General features: G+C 39.2%; 1 protein-coding gene across 1 annotated transcript in view; it reads left to right on the top strand.

The window, feature by feature from the left end:
• Positions 1-15,316, top strand: part of APBB3 (amyloid beta precursor protein binding family B member 3) — a 139,954-nt gene extending 124,638 nt beyond the window's left edge. Inside the window, exons 12-13 of the mRNA XM_053719590.1 lie at positions 8,805-8,987; positions 14,887-15,316. Of these exons, the coding sequence (XP_053575565.1) occupies positions 8,805-8,987; positions 14,887-15,117 (414 nt within the window). The 3' untranslated portion in view covers positions 15,118-15,316. The remainder of the gene's footprint in view (positions 1-8,804; positions 8,988-14,886) is intronic.
• Positions 15,317-15,943: the final 627 nt, after the last annotated feature.

The raw sequence follows: 15,943 nt of genomic DNA, 5'->3' as shown, positions 1-15,943 counted from the left end.
AGCGATGTCAGAAGTCTCCAAGTTAATTTGCTGGGCAGAGGCTCACTCTTGCCACCTGTCAGCGATCCATATCCCAGGTGTAGAGAACTGGGAGGCAAATTTTCTAAGTCGTCAGACTTTTCATCAAGGGGAATAGGAACTCCATCCGGAGGTGTTTGCTCAATTGGTTCTCCGTTGGGGCAAACCAGAATTGGATCTCATGGTGTCTCGCCAGAACGCCAAGCTTCCTTGTTACTTATCCAGGTCCAGGGACCCAGAAGCGGCACTGATAGATGCTCTAGCAGCGCCTTGGTTCTTCAACCTGGCTTATGTGTTTCCACCGTTTCCTCTGCTCCCTCGTCTAATTGCCAAAATCAAACAGGAAAGAGCATCGGTGATATTGATAGCGCCTGCGTGGCCACGCAGGACCTGGTATGCAGACCTAGTGGACATGTCATCCTTTCCACCATGGACTCTGCCTCTGAGACAAGACCTTCTAATACAAGGTCCTTTCAATCATCCGAATCTACTTTCTCTGAGACTGACTGCATGGAGATTGAACGCTTGATCCTATCAAAGCGTGACTTTTCCGAGTCAGTAATTGATACCTTAATACAGGCACGAAAGCCTGTCACCAGGAAAATTTACCACAAGAAATGGCGTAAATATCTTCATTGGTGTGAATTCAAGAATTACTCATGGAGTAGGGTTAGGATTCCTAGGATATTGTCCTTCCTCCAAGAGGGTTTGGACAAAGAATTATCAGCTAGTTCTTTAAAGGGACAGATTTCTGCTCTGTCTATTCTTTTACACAAGCGTCTGGCAGAAGTTCCAGACGTTCAGGCATTTTGTCAGGCTTTAGTTAGAATTAAGCCTGTGTTTAAACCTGTTGCTCCTCCATGGAGCTTAAACTTGGTTCTTAAAGTTCTTCAAGGGGTTCCGTTTGAACCCCTTCATTCTATTGATATCAAACTTCTTTCATGGAAAGTTCTTTTTCTGATGGCTATTTCCTCGGCTCGAAGAGTCTCGGAGTTATCTGCCTTACATTGTGATTCTCCTTATCTGATCTTTCATTCAGATAAAGTTGTTCTGCGTACAAATCCTGTTTTTTTACCTAAGGTGGTTTCTAACAAGAATATCAATCAAGAGATTGTTGTTCCATCATTATGTCCTTATCCTTCTTCAAAGAAGGAACGTCTTTTGCATAATCTAGACGTAGTCCGTGCCTTGAAGTTTTACTTACAGGCTACTAAAGATTTTCGCCAAACATCTAACCTGTTTGTTGTTTACTCTGGACAGAGGAAAAGTCAGAATGCCTCGGCAACCTCTCTTTCTTTTTGGCTTCGGAGTATAATCCATTTAGCCTATGAGACTGCTGGACAGCAGCCTCCTGAAAGGATTACAGCTCATTCTACTAGAGCTGTGGCTTCCACCTGGGCCTTTAAAAATGAGGCCTCTGTTGAACAGATTTGCAAGGCTGCAACTTGGTCTTCCCTTCATACTTTTTCCAAATTTTCCAAATTTGATACTTTTGCTTCTTCGGAGGCTGTTTTTGGGAGAAAGGTTCTACAGGCAGTGGTTCCTTCCGTTTAAGTTCCTGCCTTGTCCCTCCCATCATCCGTGTACTTTAGCTTTGGTATTGGTATCCCACAAGTAATGGATGATCCGTGGACTGGATACACTTAACAAGAGAAAACATAATTTATGCTTACCTGATAAATTTATTTCTCTTGTAGTGTATCCAGTCCACGGCCCGCCCTGTCCTTTTCAGGCAGGTCTAAATTTTAATTAAACTACAGTCACCACTGCACCCTATGGTTTCTCCTTTCTCGGCTTGTTTCGGTCGAATGACTGGATATGGCAGTGAGGGGAGGAGCTATATAGCAGCTCTGCTGTGGGTGATCCTCTTGCAACTTCCTGTTGGGAAGGAGAATATCCCACAAGTAATGGATGATCCGTGGACTGGATACACTACAAGAGAAATAAATTTATCAGGTAAGCATAAATTATGTTTTGCGCCACCTCACTCTTGTATACATTTAGTCATTTTAAATGTTCCTTGGGGAAGAAACGTTTATTTGGTGAGCATTATTCCCTGCTGCCATAGAGCTTATACACTCGCTCTCCTCCTCCTTAAATCTAAAAGCCTGATCCATTTTTTAAATAAAAAAATATATTTCATTAATATTTGTATTTTTTTTAAAGGTTTAACTCTGCAGTGCTATTTAGAGCCAGATTACAATTGGCAAACAGGTATCTGGTTTATCGAAGCTGTTTGCACACGGCGGATGTAGCTCTTGTATTACAAGTTAAAAGTAAACGCGCCTCGAGATAGCACAGTCTCAGAGCTCTGGATAACTGTTTCGCTAAACAAAAAAGTGTCACAAAATACATCAAAAATACATTTCAAAGTATAGTTACACTCATAATAAAACTAATAAAAATTATTTAAAAAAATTGAAGTCTATGGGGAATACATTAATAGAGTTGTGATATTTGGCTTTGGCTTTTTGCTCACATCGGGTTAGCTCTCATGTGACAACTTTGTACAACTTTGCAAAAAGCCTCCATCTAGTAAACTTAATGCGTGAGCAGGAGTGCAAACTGCCTCTCCACAAATCTGTTACCTAACCATAATAACCGGTTATTTGCTTTTTGTCATTTTATGAGGGCTCTTCTGCATTAAAGAGGTTTATTTTTAAATATAAAATATATATATGAGATTCAACATAATTTTTCTATTTACTTTCCCCATTATCAAATTTTTGTTTTCCACATCAGACTTAAAACATTTACTTATTTCATTGTCACATTTAAAGGGACAGTAACGTAAAAATTAAACTTTCATGATTCAAATAGAGCATGCAACTTCAAACAACTTTCCAATTTACGTCTATTATTACATTTGCTTTGTTTTCTTAGTATTCTTTATTAAAGTGAAGGTAAACTTTGGTGAATGAAAGCCCGTTTTTTAAAAAATACTATTAAAAACAGGGGCACTTTCATTCATCAAAGTTTACAAAGCAGCCATTTTGTTAAAAAAATTACCTTTTTTTCTTTTCACAGCTAAAGCAGCTTCTCCCACCTAGAGATCCTCTATTTACACGTCAGCAATGACTAATCCGGCTTCCTCCATTCACAGCATGGCCTCAGGCAATGACTACCCTGGGGGGAAAGCTGTGATTGGAAGGAATATTCATATACATATATATTTAAAATTGCTGCGCTACTTACCCCCTTCGATGCACTAAGGTTCTGTGCTGTGTATGACGGCATCAGAACCAAGCTCCCATTGGAGCCTATAGAAGCGCTCTCTCGTGAGCGCAATGCTTCCGTGCAATGTGAACGCGAGGTCACGTTCACATTGCACCTAACTCATAATACCAGTGCACATTAGCGTGTGCTGGTATTACTCAGTTGAGCTCAAATATGTCTTTAGCATAAGCAATATTTTGCGCTCAGCTCGTAATCTGCCGCTAAATCTAGGTAGGTTGATAAGAGTTTAGGAGCGTGCACGTGTGTCTAGCAGTCTAGGGCTGCTGTGTTCATATTTAGGTATAATATTGCTATAAATAGTGTTGCAAACACTGCTGAAAGGTGGCTTAAGATGCATGCTCGCTCCTTAGCTCACCTAGTATTACTCTTTACAAACGATATCAAGAGAACTAAGCAATTGATAATAGAAGTAAATGAGAAATTTGTTTAAAATGTCATGCTCTATCCAATCAGTTTAAGTTTCATTTTCACTTTACTGTCTCTTTAATAAAAAAAACTGTTTTACATTACAATATTAATTATTTTTTATTCACCTTCAGAAATAATATTATGTCTATTGAATTAAATAATATCAGTATTGAGTTAATGTTGATATGAATGATGTTTTGTGCCTATATTATATTATGAATCTGACTATAAATCGTTGTGTTAAATACATTTGAAAACACTAAAGTGATGTGTGCTTTACAATAGGCAAAGTGTTTCTTACAATTTTGCTATATAAATAAATGTACCTGTTTACAAAAATTGACAAAAAACCTTCTTGCCACCCCTGTGCATAACCCTTTTTTTAAAGAAAGACTTTGCCTATTGTAAAATGCTAGTTTACGTGACACTCGTTCATAACATCTGTGCTTACTATGACCTAGATTTGGAGTTTGGCGGTAGCCGTGAAAACCAGCGTTAGAGGCTCCTAACGCTGGTTTTAGGCTACCGCCGGTATTTAGAGTCACTCAAAATAGGGTCTAACGCTCACTTTTCAGCCGCGACTTTTCCATACCGCAGATCCCCTTACGTCAATTGCGTATCCTATCTTTTCAATGGGATCTTCCTAACTCCGGTATTTAGAGTCGTTTCTGAAGTGAGCGTTAGATATCTAACGACAAAACTCCAGCCGCAGGAAAAAAGTCAGTAGTTAAGAGCTTTCTGGGCTAACGCCGCTTTATAAAGCTCTTAACTACTGTACTCTAAAGTACACTAACACCCATAAACTACCTATGTACCCCTAAACCGAGGACCCCCACATCGCCGACAACCTAATCTGCCGACCGCCACCTACGTTATCCTTATGTACCCCTAATCTGCTGCCCCTAACACCGCCGACCCCTATATTATATTAATTAACCCCTAATCTGCCCCCCACAACGTCGCCTCCACCTGCCTACACTTATTAACCCCTAATCTGCTGAGCGGACCTGAGCGCTACTATAATAAAGTTATTAACCCCTAATCCGCCTCACTAACCCTATAATAAATAGCATTAACCCCTAATCTGCCCTCCCTAACATCGCCGACACCTAACTTCAATTATTAACCCCTAATCTGCCGACCGGAGCTCACCGCTATTCTAATAAATGGATTAACCCCTAAAGCTAAGTCTAACCCTAACACTAACACCCCCCTAAGTTAAATATAATTTTAATCTAACGAAATTAATTAACTCTTATTAAATAAATTATTCCTATTTAAAGCTAAATACTTACCTGTAAAATAAATCCTAATATAGCTACAATATAAATTATAATTATATTGTAGCTATTTTAGGATTAATATTTATTTTACAGGTAACTTTGTATTTATTTTAACCAGGTACAATAGCTATTAAATAGTTAAGAACTATTTAATAGCTAAAATAGTTAAAATAATTACAAATTTACCTGTAAAAGAAATCCTAACCTAAGTTACAATTAAAACTAACACTATACTATCAATAAATCAATTAAATAAAATACCTACAATTACCTACAATTAACCTTACACTACACTATCAATAAATTAATTAAATAAACTACCTACAATTAAACTAACACTACACTATCAATAAATAATTAAATACAATTCCTACCAATAAATACAAATAAATAAACTTGCTAAAGTACAAAAAATAAAAAAGAACTAAGTTACAAAAAATAAAAAAATATCTACAAACATAAGAAAAATATTACAACAATTTTAAACTAATTACACCTACTCTAAGCCCCCTAATAAAACAACAAAGCCCCCCAAAATAAAAAATGCCCTACCCTATGCTAAATTACTAAAGTTAAAAGCTCTTTTACCTTACCAGCCCTGAACAGGGCCCTTTGCGGGGCATGCCCCAAGAAGTTCAGCTCTTTTGCCTGTAAAAAAAAACCATACAATACCCCCCCCCCAACATTACAACCCACCACCCACATACCCCTAATCTGACCCAAACCCCCCTTAAATAAACCTAACACTAAGCCCCTGAAGATCATCCTACCTTGTCTTCACCTCACCAGGTATCACCGATCCGTCCTGGCTCCAAAATCTTCATCCAACCCAAGCGGGGGTTGGCGATCCATCATCCGGTGCCTGAAGAGGTCCAGAAGAGGCTCCAAAGTCTTCATCCTATCCGGGAAGAAGAGGCGATCCAGACCGGCAACCATCTTGATCCAAGCGGCATCTTCTATCTTCATCCGATGACGACCGGCTCCATCCTGAAGACCTCCACCGCGGACCCATCTTCTTCCGGCGACGTCCAACTGCAGAATGACGGTTCCTTTAAGGGACGTCATCCAAGATGGCGTCCCTCGACTTCCGATTGGCTGATAGGATTCTATCAGCCAATCGGAATTAAGGTAGGAATATTCTGATTGGCTGATGGAATCAGCCAATCAGAATCAAGTTCAATCCGATTGGCTGATCCAATCAGCCAATCAGATTGAGCTTGCATTCTATTGGCTGTTCCGATCAGCCAATAGAATGCGAGCTCAATCTGATTGGCTGATTGGATCAGCCAATCGGATTGAACTTGATTCTGATTGGCTGATTCCATCAGCCAATCAGAATATTCCTACCTTAATTCCGATTGGCTGGTAGAATCCTATCAGCCAATCGGAAGTCGAGGGACGCCATCTTGGATGACGTCCCTTAAAGGAACCGTCATTCTGCAGTTGGACGTCGCCGGAAGAAGATGGGTCCGCGGTGGAGGTCTTCAGGATGGAGCCGGTCGTCATCGGATGAAGATAGAAGATGCCGCTTGGATCAAGATGGTTGCCGGTCCGGATCGCCTCTTCTTCCCGGATAGGATGAAGACTTTGGAGCCTCTTCTGGACCTCTTCAGGCACCGGATGATGGATCGCCAACCCCCGCTTGGGTTGGATGAAGATTTTGGAGCCAGGACGGATCGGTGATACCTGGTGAGGTGAAGACAAGGTAGGATGATCTTCAGGGGCTTAGTGTTAGGTTTATTTAAGGGGGGTTTGGGTTAGATTAGGGGTATGTGGGTGGTGGGTTGTAATGTTGGGGGGGTATTGTATGGTTTTTTTTTACAGGCAAAAGAGCTGAACTTCTTGGGGGGCTTTGTTGTTTTATTAGGGGGCTTAGAGTAGGTGTAATTAGTTTAAAATTGTTGTAATATTTTTCTTATGTTTGTAGATATTTTTTTATTTTTTGTAACTTAGTTCTTTTTTATTTTTTGTACTTTAGCAAGTTTATTTATTTGTATTTATTTGTAGGAATTGTATTTAATTAATTTATTGATAGTGTAGTGTTAGGTTAATTGTAGGTAATTGTAGGTATTTTATTTAATTAATTTATTGATAGTATAGTGTTAGTTTTAATTGTAACTTAGGTTAGGATTTCTTTTACAGGTAAATTTGTAATTATTTTAACTATTTTAGCTATTAAATAGTTCTTAACTATTTAATAGCTATTGTACCTGGTTAAAATAAATACAAAGTTACCTGTAAAATAAATATTAATCCTAAAATAGCTACAATATAATTATAATTTATACTGTAGCTATATTAGGATTTATTTTACAGGTAAGTATTTAGCTTTAAATAGGAATAATTTATTTAATAAGAGTTAATTTATTTCGTTAGATTTAAATTATATTTAACTTAGGGGGGTGTTAGTGTTAGGGTTAGACTTAGCTTTAGGGGTTAATCCATTTCTTAGAATAGCGGTGAGCTCCGGTCGGCAGATTAGGGGTTAATAATTGATGTTAGGTGTCGGCGATGTTAGGGAGGGCAGATTAGGGGTTAATACTATTTAATATAGGGTTAGTGAGGCGGATTAGGGGTTAATAACTTTATTATAGTAGCGCTCAGGTCCGGTCTGCAGATTAGGGGTTAATTATTGTAGGTAGGTGGAGGCGACGTTGTGGGGGGCAGATTAGGGGTTAATAAATATAATATAGGGGTCGGCGATGTTAGGGCAGCAGATTAGGGGTACATAGGGATAATGTAAGTAGCGGCGGTTTACGGAGCGGCAGATTAGGGGTTAATAATAATATGCAGGGGTCAGCGATAGCGGGGGCGGCAGATTAGGGGTTAATAAGTGTAAGGTTAGGGGTGTTTAGACTCGGGGTACATGTTAGAGTGTTAGGTGCAGACGTAGGAAGGGTTTCCCCATAGCAAACAATGGGGCTGCGTTAGGAGCTGAACGCGGCTTTTTTGCAGGTGTTAGGTTTTTTTTCAGCTCAAACAGCCCCATTGTTTCCTATGGGGGAATTGTGCACGAGCACGTTTTTGAGGCTGGCCGCTTGCGTAAGCAACTCTGGTATCGAGAGTTGAAGCTGCGTTAAAAATGCTCTACGCTCCTTTTTTGGAGCCTAACGCAGCCTTTATGTGGACTCTCGATACCAGAGTTATTTTTATGGTGCGGCCAGTAAAACGCGGGCGTTAGTTTTTCGGCTCGTTACCGACAAAACTCCAAATCTAGCCGTATGACTTTAAAACATGACTGAAGCTACAGATGATCCTCCGTACTGTTTGGTATGCTTAGCTGTAATCATTGTTTATCGTTTTTGTTATGAGTTATTGTGTTTAGTTTTTGTAATTGCAGTCAAAACTGCTACCTATTTTCTCTGTGCTGGGCTGTAGCGGATCATGTGCGCCCGACATCGATAAATGCAGACAGCATACGCTGTCAACATTCATCATTGCACAAGCGATTCGTGTGAAATGCTTGTGCATTTGTGCAATACCGCCAATCGGCCGCTAGCAGGGGGTGTCAATCATCCTGATCGGGATAATTTCAGTCCACCGCAGAGGTGGCGGACAAGTTAAGGAGCAGCGGTCTTAAGACCGCTGCTTCTTAACTTATGTTTCAGAAGATCTACATTGTTTAACAAATGCATCTTAGCCGCTTGTTGGGATGTGGGATAATGCGGATGGTCAGTAGGAAGATGTTTCTTCTTAGCCCACTTCTGACTTTCACAACTGTGCAGACAAAATAGGCATTTTTTTATGAAAAACAAGGTATAGTCAATGCTTAATTCATTCTACAACATATTAACCAACTACTATGAATGTTTCCCTTCTACAGAATAATTATAATATTAAATGTTATGTTTTCTTAAGGATGACGAAGGAGACCCTGTGTGGCAATGTGAAGTGCGTTATGTTACATTCATGGGGATTGGAAAAGACCCCCATACATTTGCACTAATTGTAGACGTGGGAAAGCAATGCTTCCAGTGCACAGTGTTTTGGTGTGAGCCAGATGCAGGGAACGTCTCAGAGGCAGTCCAGGCAGCTTGCATGGTGAGTTTCCTGGTGTAAATTTTTATTTATTCGATCATATTGTGTCTGTGGATATTTTTTTGTTGGAGTCACTTTGCCAGTTTATGTTTGTTTGTTATTTATTTTTTAGATAATTTTATTTATTCTATCATATTTTGTCTGGATATTTTATTCGTTAGATTCAGTTTGCAAGTTTATGCAGGTTTGTGCTCCTCCTGAGGAAAAAAAACAAACTTTTTTCTATCATTCATATTGTATTCGTATTATTTTTCAATGGAACTTAATATTATTTAGTAAGTCGGGGTTGTAATTTTAACACTACCAGGTGAAATGGCTATTAATAATCTACACTCGGCTTCCTTATGCATTCCACATCTAAATGAGCTGTTGCTAGAAAGCTTTAATTATATATATATATAAAAAAAATAACACCTAACACTAGTTTTGGCCGCCCGCTGGTATTTGGAGTCAGTCAGGAAAAGGTCTAACACTCACTTTCCAGCCGCGACTTTTCCATACCGCAGATCCCCCTACGCCAATTGCGTAGCCTATCTTTTCAATGGGATCTTTCTAACGCCGGTATTTAGAGTCTTGGCTGAAGTGAGCGTTAGAAATCTAACGACAAGACTCCAGCCGCAGAAAAAAAACAGGCGTTAAGAGCTTTTTGGGCTAACGCCGGTTCATAAAGCTCTTAACTACTGTGCTCTACAGTACACTAACACCCATAAACTACCTATGTACCCCTAAACCGAGGCCCCCCCCCACATCGCCGCCACTCGATTAATTTTTTTTAACACCTAATCTGCCGACCGCACACCGCCGCCACCTACGTTATACTTATGTACCCCTAATCTGCTGCCCCTAACACCGCCGACCCCTATATTATATTTATTAACCCCTAATCTGCCCCCCACAACGTCGCCGCCAGCTACCTACAATAATTAACCCCTAATCTGCCGACCGGACCTCACCGCTACTATAATAAAGTTATTAACCCCTAATCCGCCTCACTCCCACCTCAATAACCCTATAATAAATAGTATTAACCCCTAATTTGCCCTCCCTAACATCGCCGACACCTAACTTCAATTATTAACCCCTAATCTGCCGACCGGACCTCACCGCTACTCTAATAAATGTATTAACCCCTAAAGCTAAGTTTAACCCTAACACTAACACCCCCCTAAGTTAAATATAATTTAAATCTAACGAAAAAAATTAACTCTTATTAAATAAATTATTCCTATTTAAAGATAAATACTTACCTGTAAAATAAACCCTAATATAGCTACAATATAACGAATAATTATATTGTAGCTATTTTAGGATTTATATTTATTTTACAGGCAACTTTGTATTTATTTTAACCAGGTACAATAGCTATTAAATAGTTAATAACTATTTAATAGCTACCTAGTTAAAATAATTACAAAATTACCTGTAAAATAAATCCTAACCTAAGTTACAATTAAACCTAACACTACACTATCAATAAATTACTTAAATAAAATACCTATAATTATCTACAATTAAACCTAACACTACACTATCAATAAATTAATTAAATGCAATACCTACAAATAAATACAATTAAATAAACTAACTAAAGTACAAAAAATAAAAAAGAACTAAGTTACAAAAAATAAAAAAATATTTACAAACATTAGAAAAATATTACAATAATTTTAAACTAATTACACCTACTCTAAGCCCCCTAATAAAATAACAAAGCCCCCCAAAATAAAAAAATGCCCTACCCTATTCTAAATTAAAAAAGTTCAAAGCTCTTTTACCTTACCAGCCCTGAAAAGGGCCATTTGCGGGGCATGCCCCAAAGAATTCAGCTCTTTTGCCTGTAGAAAAAACACATACAATACCCCCCCCAACATTACAACCCACCACCCACATACCCCGAATCTAACCCAAACCCCCCTTAAATAAACCTAACACTAAGCCCCTGAAGATCTTCCTACCTTATCTTCACCACGCCTGGTTCACCGATCTGTCCACCAAAGTCTTGATCCAAGCCTCCGAAGTCTTGATCCAAGCGGGGGCTGAAGAGTGACGTCCATCTTCCGGCTGAAGTCTTGATCCAAGCGGCAAATGAAGAAGTCCATCTTCGGGCAGAAGTCTTCATCCTATCCGGGCAGAAGAGTAGATCCGGCCCGGCAAACATCTTCATCCTAGCCGCATCTTCTATGTTGTTCCATCCGATGACGAGCGGCTGATCTTGAAGACCTCCGGCGCGGATCCATCCTCTTCGTTCGACGTCCAACTGAAGAATGAAGGTTCCTTTAAGGGACGTCATCTAAGATGGTGTCCCTCGAATTCCGATTGGCTGATAGGATTCTATCTGCCAATCGGAATTAAGGTAGGAAAATTCAGCCAATCAGATTCAAGTTCAATCCGATTGGCTGATTGGATCAGCCAATCAGATTGAGCTCGCATTCTATTGGCTGATCGGAACAGGTCTATTTCAGCCGTGTATAAGGTTCTTACGGCTAGATTACGAGTTTTGCGTTATGAATGAAAAAGCCTCATAACGCTGCTTTTTCACTACCGCTGCTATTACGAGTCTTGTAGGTACAGCTGTACTGCACACTTTTTTGGTCATCACGCAACATAACTACCGCACTTTTTAAAAAGTCCTTTTTCAATGGGACTTCCACAGCGCGGGTATTACGAGTTTGCCTGTCCGGCCAAAAAGTGAGCGGTACAGCCCATAACTACAAGATCCGTACCGTAAACTGAAAGTCAGTAGTTATGGGTTTTACGTTACAAAGCTGTACCATAAAACTCATAACTAAAGTGTTACAAAGTACACTAACACCCATAAACTACCGATTAACTCCTAAAACGAGGCCCTCCCGCATTGCAAACACTAAAATAAAATTATTAACCCCTAATCTGCCGCTCCGGACATCGCTGCCACTATAATGAACATATTAACCCCTAAACCTCTGTACTCCCGCATCACAAACACTAGTTAAATATTATTAACCCCTAATCTGCTGCCCCCAGCCACCACTAAAGTTATTAACCCCTAAACCTCTGGCCTCCCACATCACTAACACTAAATAAATATATTAACCCCTAAACCTAACCCTAAGTCTAACCCTAACACCCCTAACTTTAATATAATTAAAATAAATCTAAATAAAACCTACTATTAATAACTAAATAATTCCTATTTAAGACTAAATACTTACCTGTAAAATAAACCCTAAGCTAGCTACAATATAACTAATAGTTACATTGTAGCTATCTTAGGTCTTATTTTTATTTTACAGGTAAGTTTGTATTTATTTTAACTAGGTAGAATAGTTAGTAAATAGTTATTAACTATTTACTAGCTACCTAGTTAAAATCAATACAAATTTACCTGTAAAATAAAACCTAACTTGTCTTACACTAAAACCTAACATTACATTAAAATTAAATAAATTAAATTATTACAGAAAATAATAAACACTAAATTACACAAAATAAAAAAGAAATGATCAAATATTTAAACTAATTACACCTAATCTAAAAGCCCTATCAAAATAAAAAAGCCCTCCCAAAATAAAAGAAAACCTAGCCTATAATAAACTGCCAATGGCCCTTAAAAGGGCCTTTTGCAGGGCATTGCCCCAAATAAATCAGCACTTTTATATGTAATAAAAAATACAAACAACCCCCAACAGTAAAACCCACCACCCACACAACCAACCCCCCAAAAAAAACTACCTAAAAAAAGCTCCCCATTGCCCTTATTTGGATGGGCATTGCCCTTAAAAGGGCATTTAGCTCTTTTCCATTGCCCAAAGTCCCTAATCTAAAAATAAAACCCACCAAATAAACCCTGAAAAAAACCTAACACTAACCCCCGAAGATCCACTTACAGTTTAAGTCTTCATCCAAGCGGCAAGAAGTCGTCCTCCAGGCAGGCAGAAGTCTTCATCCAGACGGCATCTTCTATCTTTATCCTTCCGATGCGGAGCGGCTCCATCTTCAAGACATCTGGCGCGGAGCATCCGCTTCTTTCGATGGTTCTTGAACAATGAAAGTTCCTTTAAATGACGTCATCCAAGATGGCGTCCCTTGAATTCCAATTTTCGGAATTAAAGGGTAAAAATCCTATTGGCTGATGCAATCAGCCAATAGGATTGAGCTTTAATCCTATTGGCTGATCCAATCAGTCAATAGGATTGAGCTTGCATTCTATTGGCTGTTCCAATCAGCCAATAGAATGCTAGCTCAATCCTATTGGCTGATTGGATTAGGGGTGTTAGACTCGGGGTTTATGTTAGGGTGTTAGGTTTAAACATACATTTTCTAAACCCAATGGGGCTGCGTTACGGAGCTTTACGCTCCGTTATTGCAGGTGTTAGGCTTTTTTTTAGCCAGGTCTCCCCATTGATGTCTAAGGGGAAATTGTGTACGAGCACGTAAAACCAGCTCAAAGCAGGGCTGGTATTTGTGTACGGTATGGAGCTCAACGCTGCCATATTGCCCGATAACGCCGGGTTTTTGCAAACCTGTAATAGCAGCGCTATTAAAGGTGAGCGGTGGAAATAACTTGCATGTTATTGAATGTAGTGCGAGGCCACACAATAACTTCATTTGCTATTGTTTTTATTTTTTTTTAATGAATTGGTGATTTTGAAAACCCTGCAAAAAGCCTGGCAACATCCCGTCTGGCTCTTCATATGGATTAAAATAGATTCCAGTAGAAGGGGCAATTGTAAAAAAGCAAACTTGTATTGCTGTAAGCATAATTATTAAATATGGCAGGATCATATTTTCTGCAAACATTTTTTCACTAAAGCCTACGGCCCACGTTATATGTAATTATAAAGTCTATGCGTTAAACTGCTCACACAAAATCCAAACAAAGCATAAAGAAGTTGATTATTTTTTTATGTACCTTAGAACAATTTTGTGAAAAGTATACATAGAAGTATACATTGCTGTATCTTAAAGAAAGTAGTTTGTTCTAGCACAATCAATATATAGAAACAAACAATTAAGCCAAAAATAAAAATGCATTATTTTCCTATGACAACAGCCATATTGCAATAAACCACAATATATCCAGCACCTGTAGATAAATATCACACTGGGTGCAGCAGTGCTTTAGGCAGTGCAAGCAGTGCTGTAGGCTGTGCCCCTTCAGACCAATCATCGATGTAAAGCACACAAGGCAGCAACACTCCAAAATCAATCTGTAGACTTTATTGTAGCTCAAGACATACATGGCAACATTTCAGGCAACAGCCCTTAATCATGCAATAAACCCCATCTGCTATAAACCCCCTGAACCCCCAATGCAAATACCTTGTCTGATATTAACCCCAAAACCACCACAACCTTTAACCCAAAAGAAAAAAAAAACCACTGTTATTAACCTCTGTGATGTCAGATTCCCTTTGCTAAAAATACCCCAGCTATTAAATTATAAGCCCCCAGACCCTTATCACAAAACAATCTCTCCCATTAATCCCCTAACTGCTAATCAGGGGGTTAGCATTTTATTTTGCAATGGATTCTGGTGGTTTCAAGGTTAATAGTAAGGGAGACTTTAGCTTAGGGGGTCTGGAGGTGAGGTTAGGGAGGCAATAGAGGCTTTTTGCATGGGGTCTGTGGCAGTTAAAGGGTTAATAGTCATACGAAGCGTGGAACTACTTTTTCAATAACAAATTATTGATGTCTGAGGCTGAGGACAAAAACACTTGAATGTGGCCTGCGGGTCATAGTTTGGGCAGTCTGCTTTAAATGGATGTTAATGCAAAGTTTGTGTTTTGGGAATATTATTTATAATGTGTTAATGAAAATGGGGTTTTAATAAATACACTATCTTACATTGCCAATCACTTGCACCATATTAGACCAGAGAAATGTAATTCATAGGAAAAAATATATGTGCTTCCTTCTATAGGTCCAGTACCAGAAATGTCTGGTGACCTCATCTACCCGTGTAAAATCAAAGGCAGGAGCGCATTGCAAATCTCTCCTGAAAATGAAGAGGACAGCATCTGTGGACTCTCCAATCTCTCCCTTCTCCTCCTCAGGACACACTCTACAGAAAGGCGCAGGAACAACCAAAAGAAGAGGAGTGTTGGCTTTCTTTGAATCGTTTAAACAGAAACATGTCACTCATACCCCTTAAGACTGGATATGCAAGAACTAATCCTTTTAGAAATGTTTGTTTTGTAGATATTTTAGAAGCTTTTTTTTTTTCTCCGTAGTTGAATACTGAACCAACTATGTTTATAAGACTTACTTAAAGGGACATGGAATTGATGTGCTTATGTTACCACATCACTACATCACTTTCCTTTCTGCAATTAAAGCTTGGAGTGGTTGAACCATTTGTTTTTTCAAAAACATTAAGCCCTTTGATTCTCATGACAAGGCGTTCTCGTCATGCATATTGCTACCTGTAGGCGCATGATGAGCCCTTCTCTTCATGCAGGGGGATCGCCGATCAAACGCTGTTTTCGGCAATCCCCCTTACTACAAGCCAGGGATAGTTGGTGGCCTAGTGGGTGGCGCTCTCTGGCTTCATGGGAGTGCCACTAATGTCACCATGTATGCACGTGATAATGTCACAAGAAAGGGGGCAGAACTGGAAAACTCACTGTAGCTGCAAGGGAGCTGGATAGGTGGAGGTTCTTCAAACCCCTCAATCTCAACTCCCATAGGAGCTACAAATCTTCAAGAAGTAATTTGAAAGAGAATTCCCTGCTCTTTTAAATGATAGTGGTCTTGGAGCAGTATCACACAAACTATCCTTTAAAAATAAAGTAGAAAAAAACACATGGGGATTTGCTTGGGATCGGCTCATATGTGCCATAAAAATCTGGTATGTGTAGATATCCGTAATAAAGTTTATGTTCTAGTAGACAAGTCCCTCTCTCAAAAAAAGATATGAATTTTCTCTGTATAGGTTGGTGGTCACTGTGGTCACATTGAACACCTTGCAAGAAAAAAGT

This window comes from Bombina bombina, chromosome 6 (assembly GCF_027579735.1).
Source record: "Bombina bombina isolate aBomBom1 chromosome 6, aBomBom1.pri, whole genome shotgun sequence".
In the NCBI taxonomy this organism is placed as follows: Eukaryota; Metazoa; Chordata; class Amphibia; order Anura; family Bombinatoridae; genus Bombina; species Bombina bombina.
This window is presented reverse-complemented; position numbering and strand designations above follow the sequence as displayed.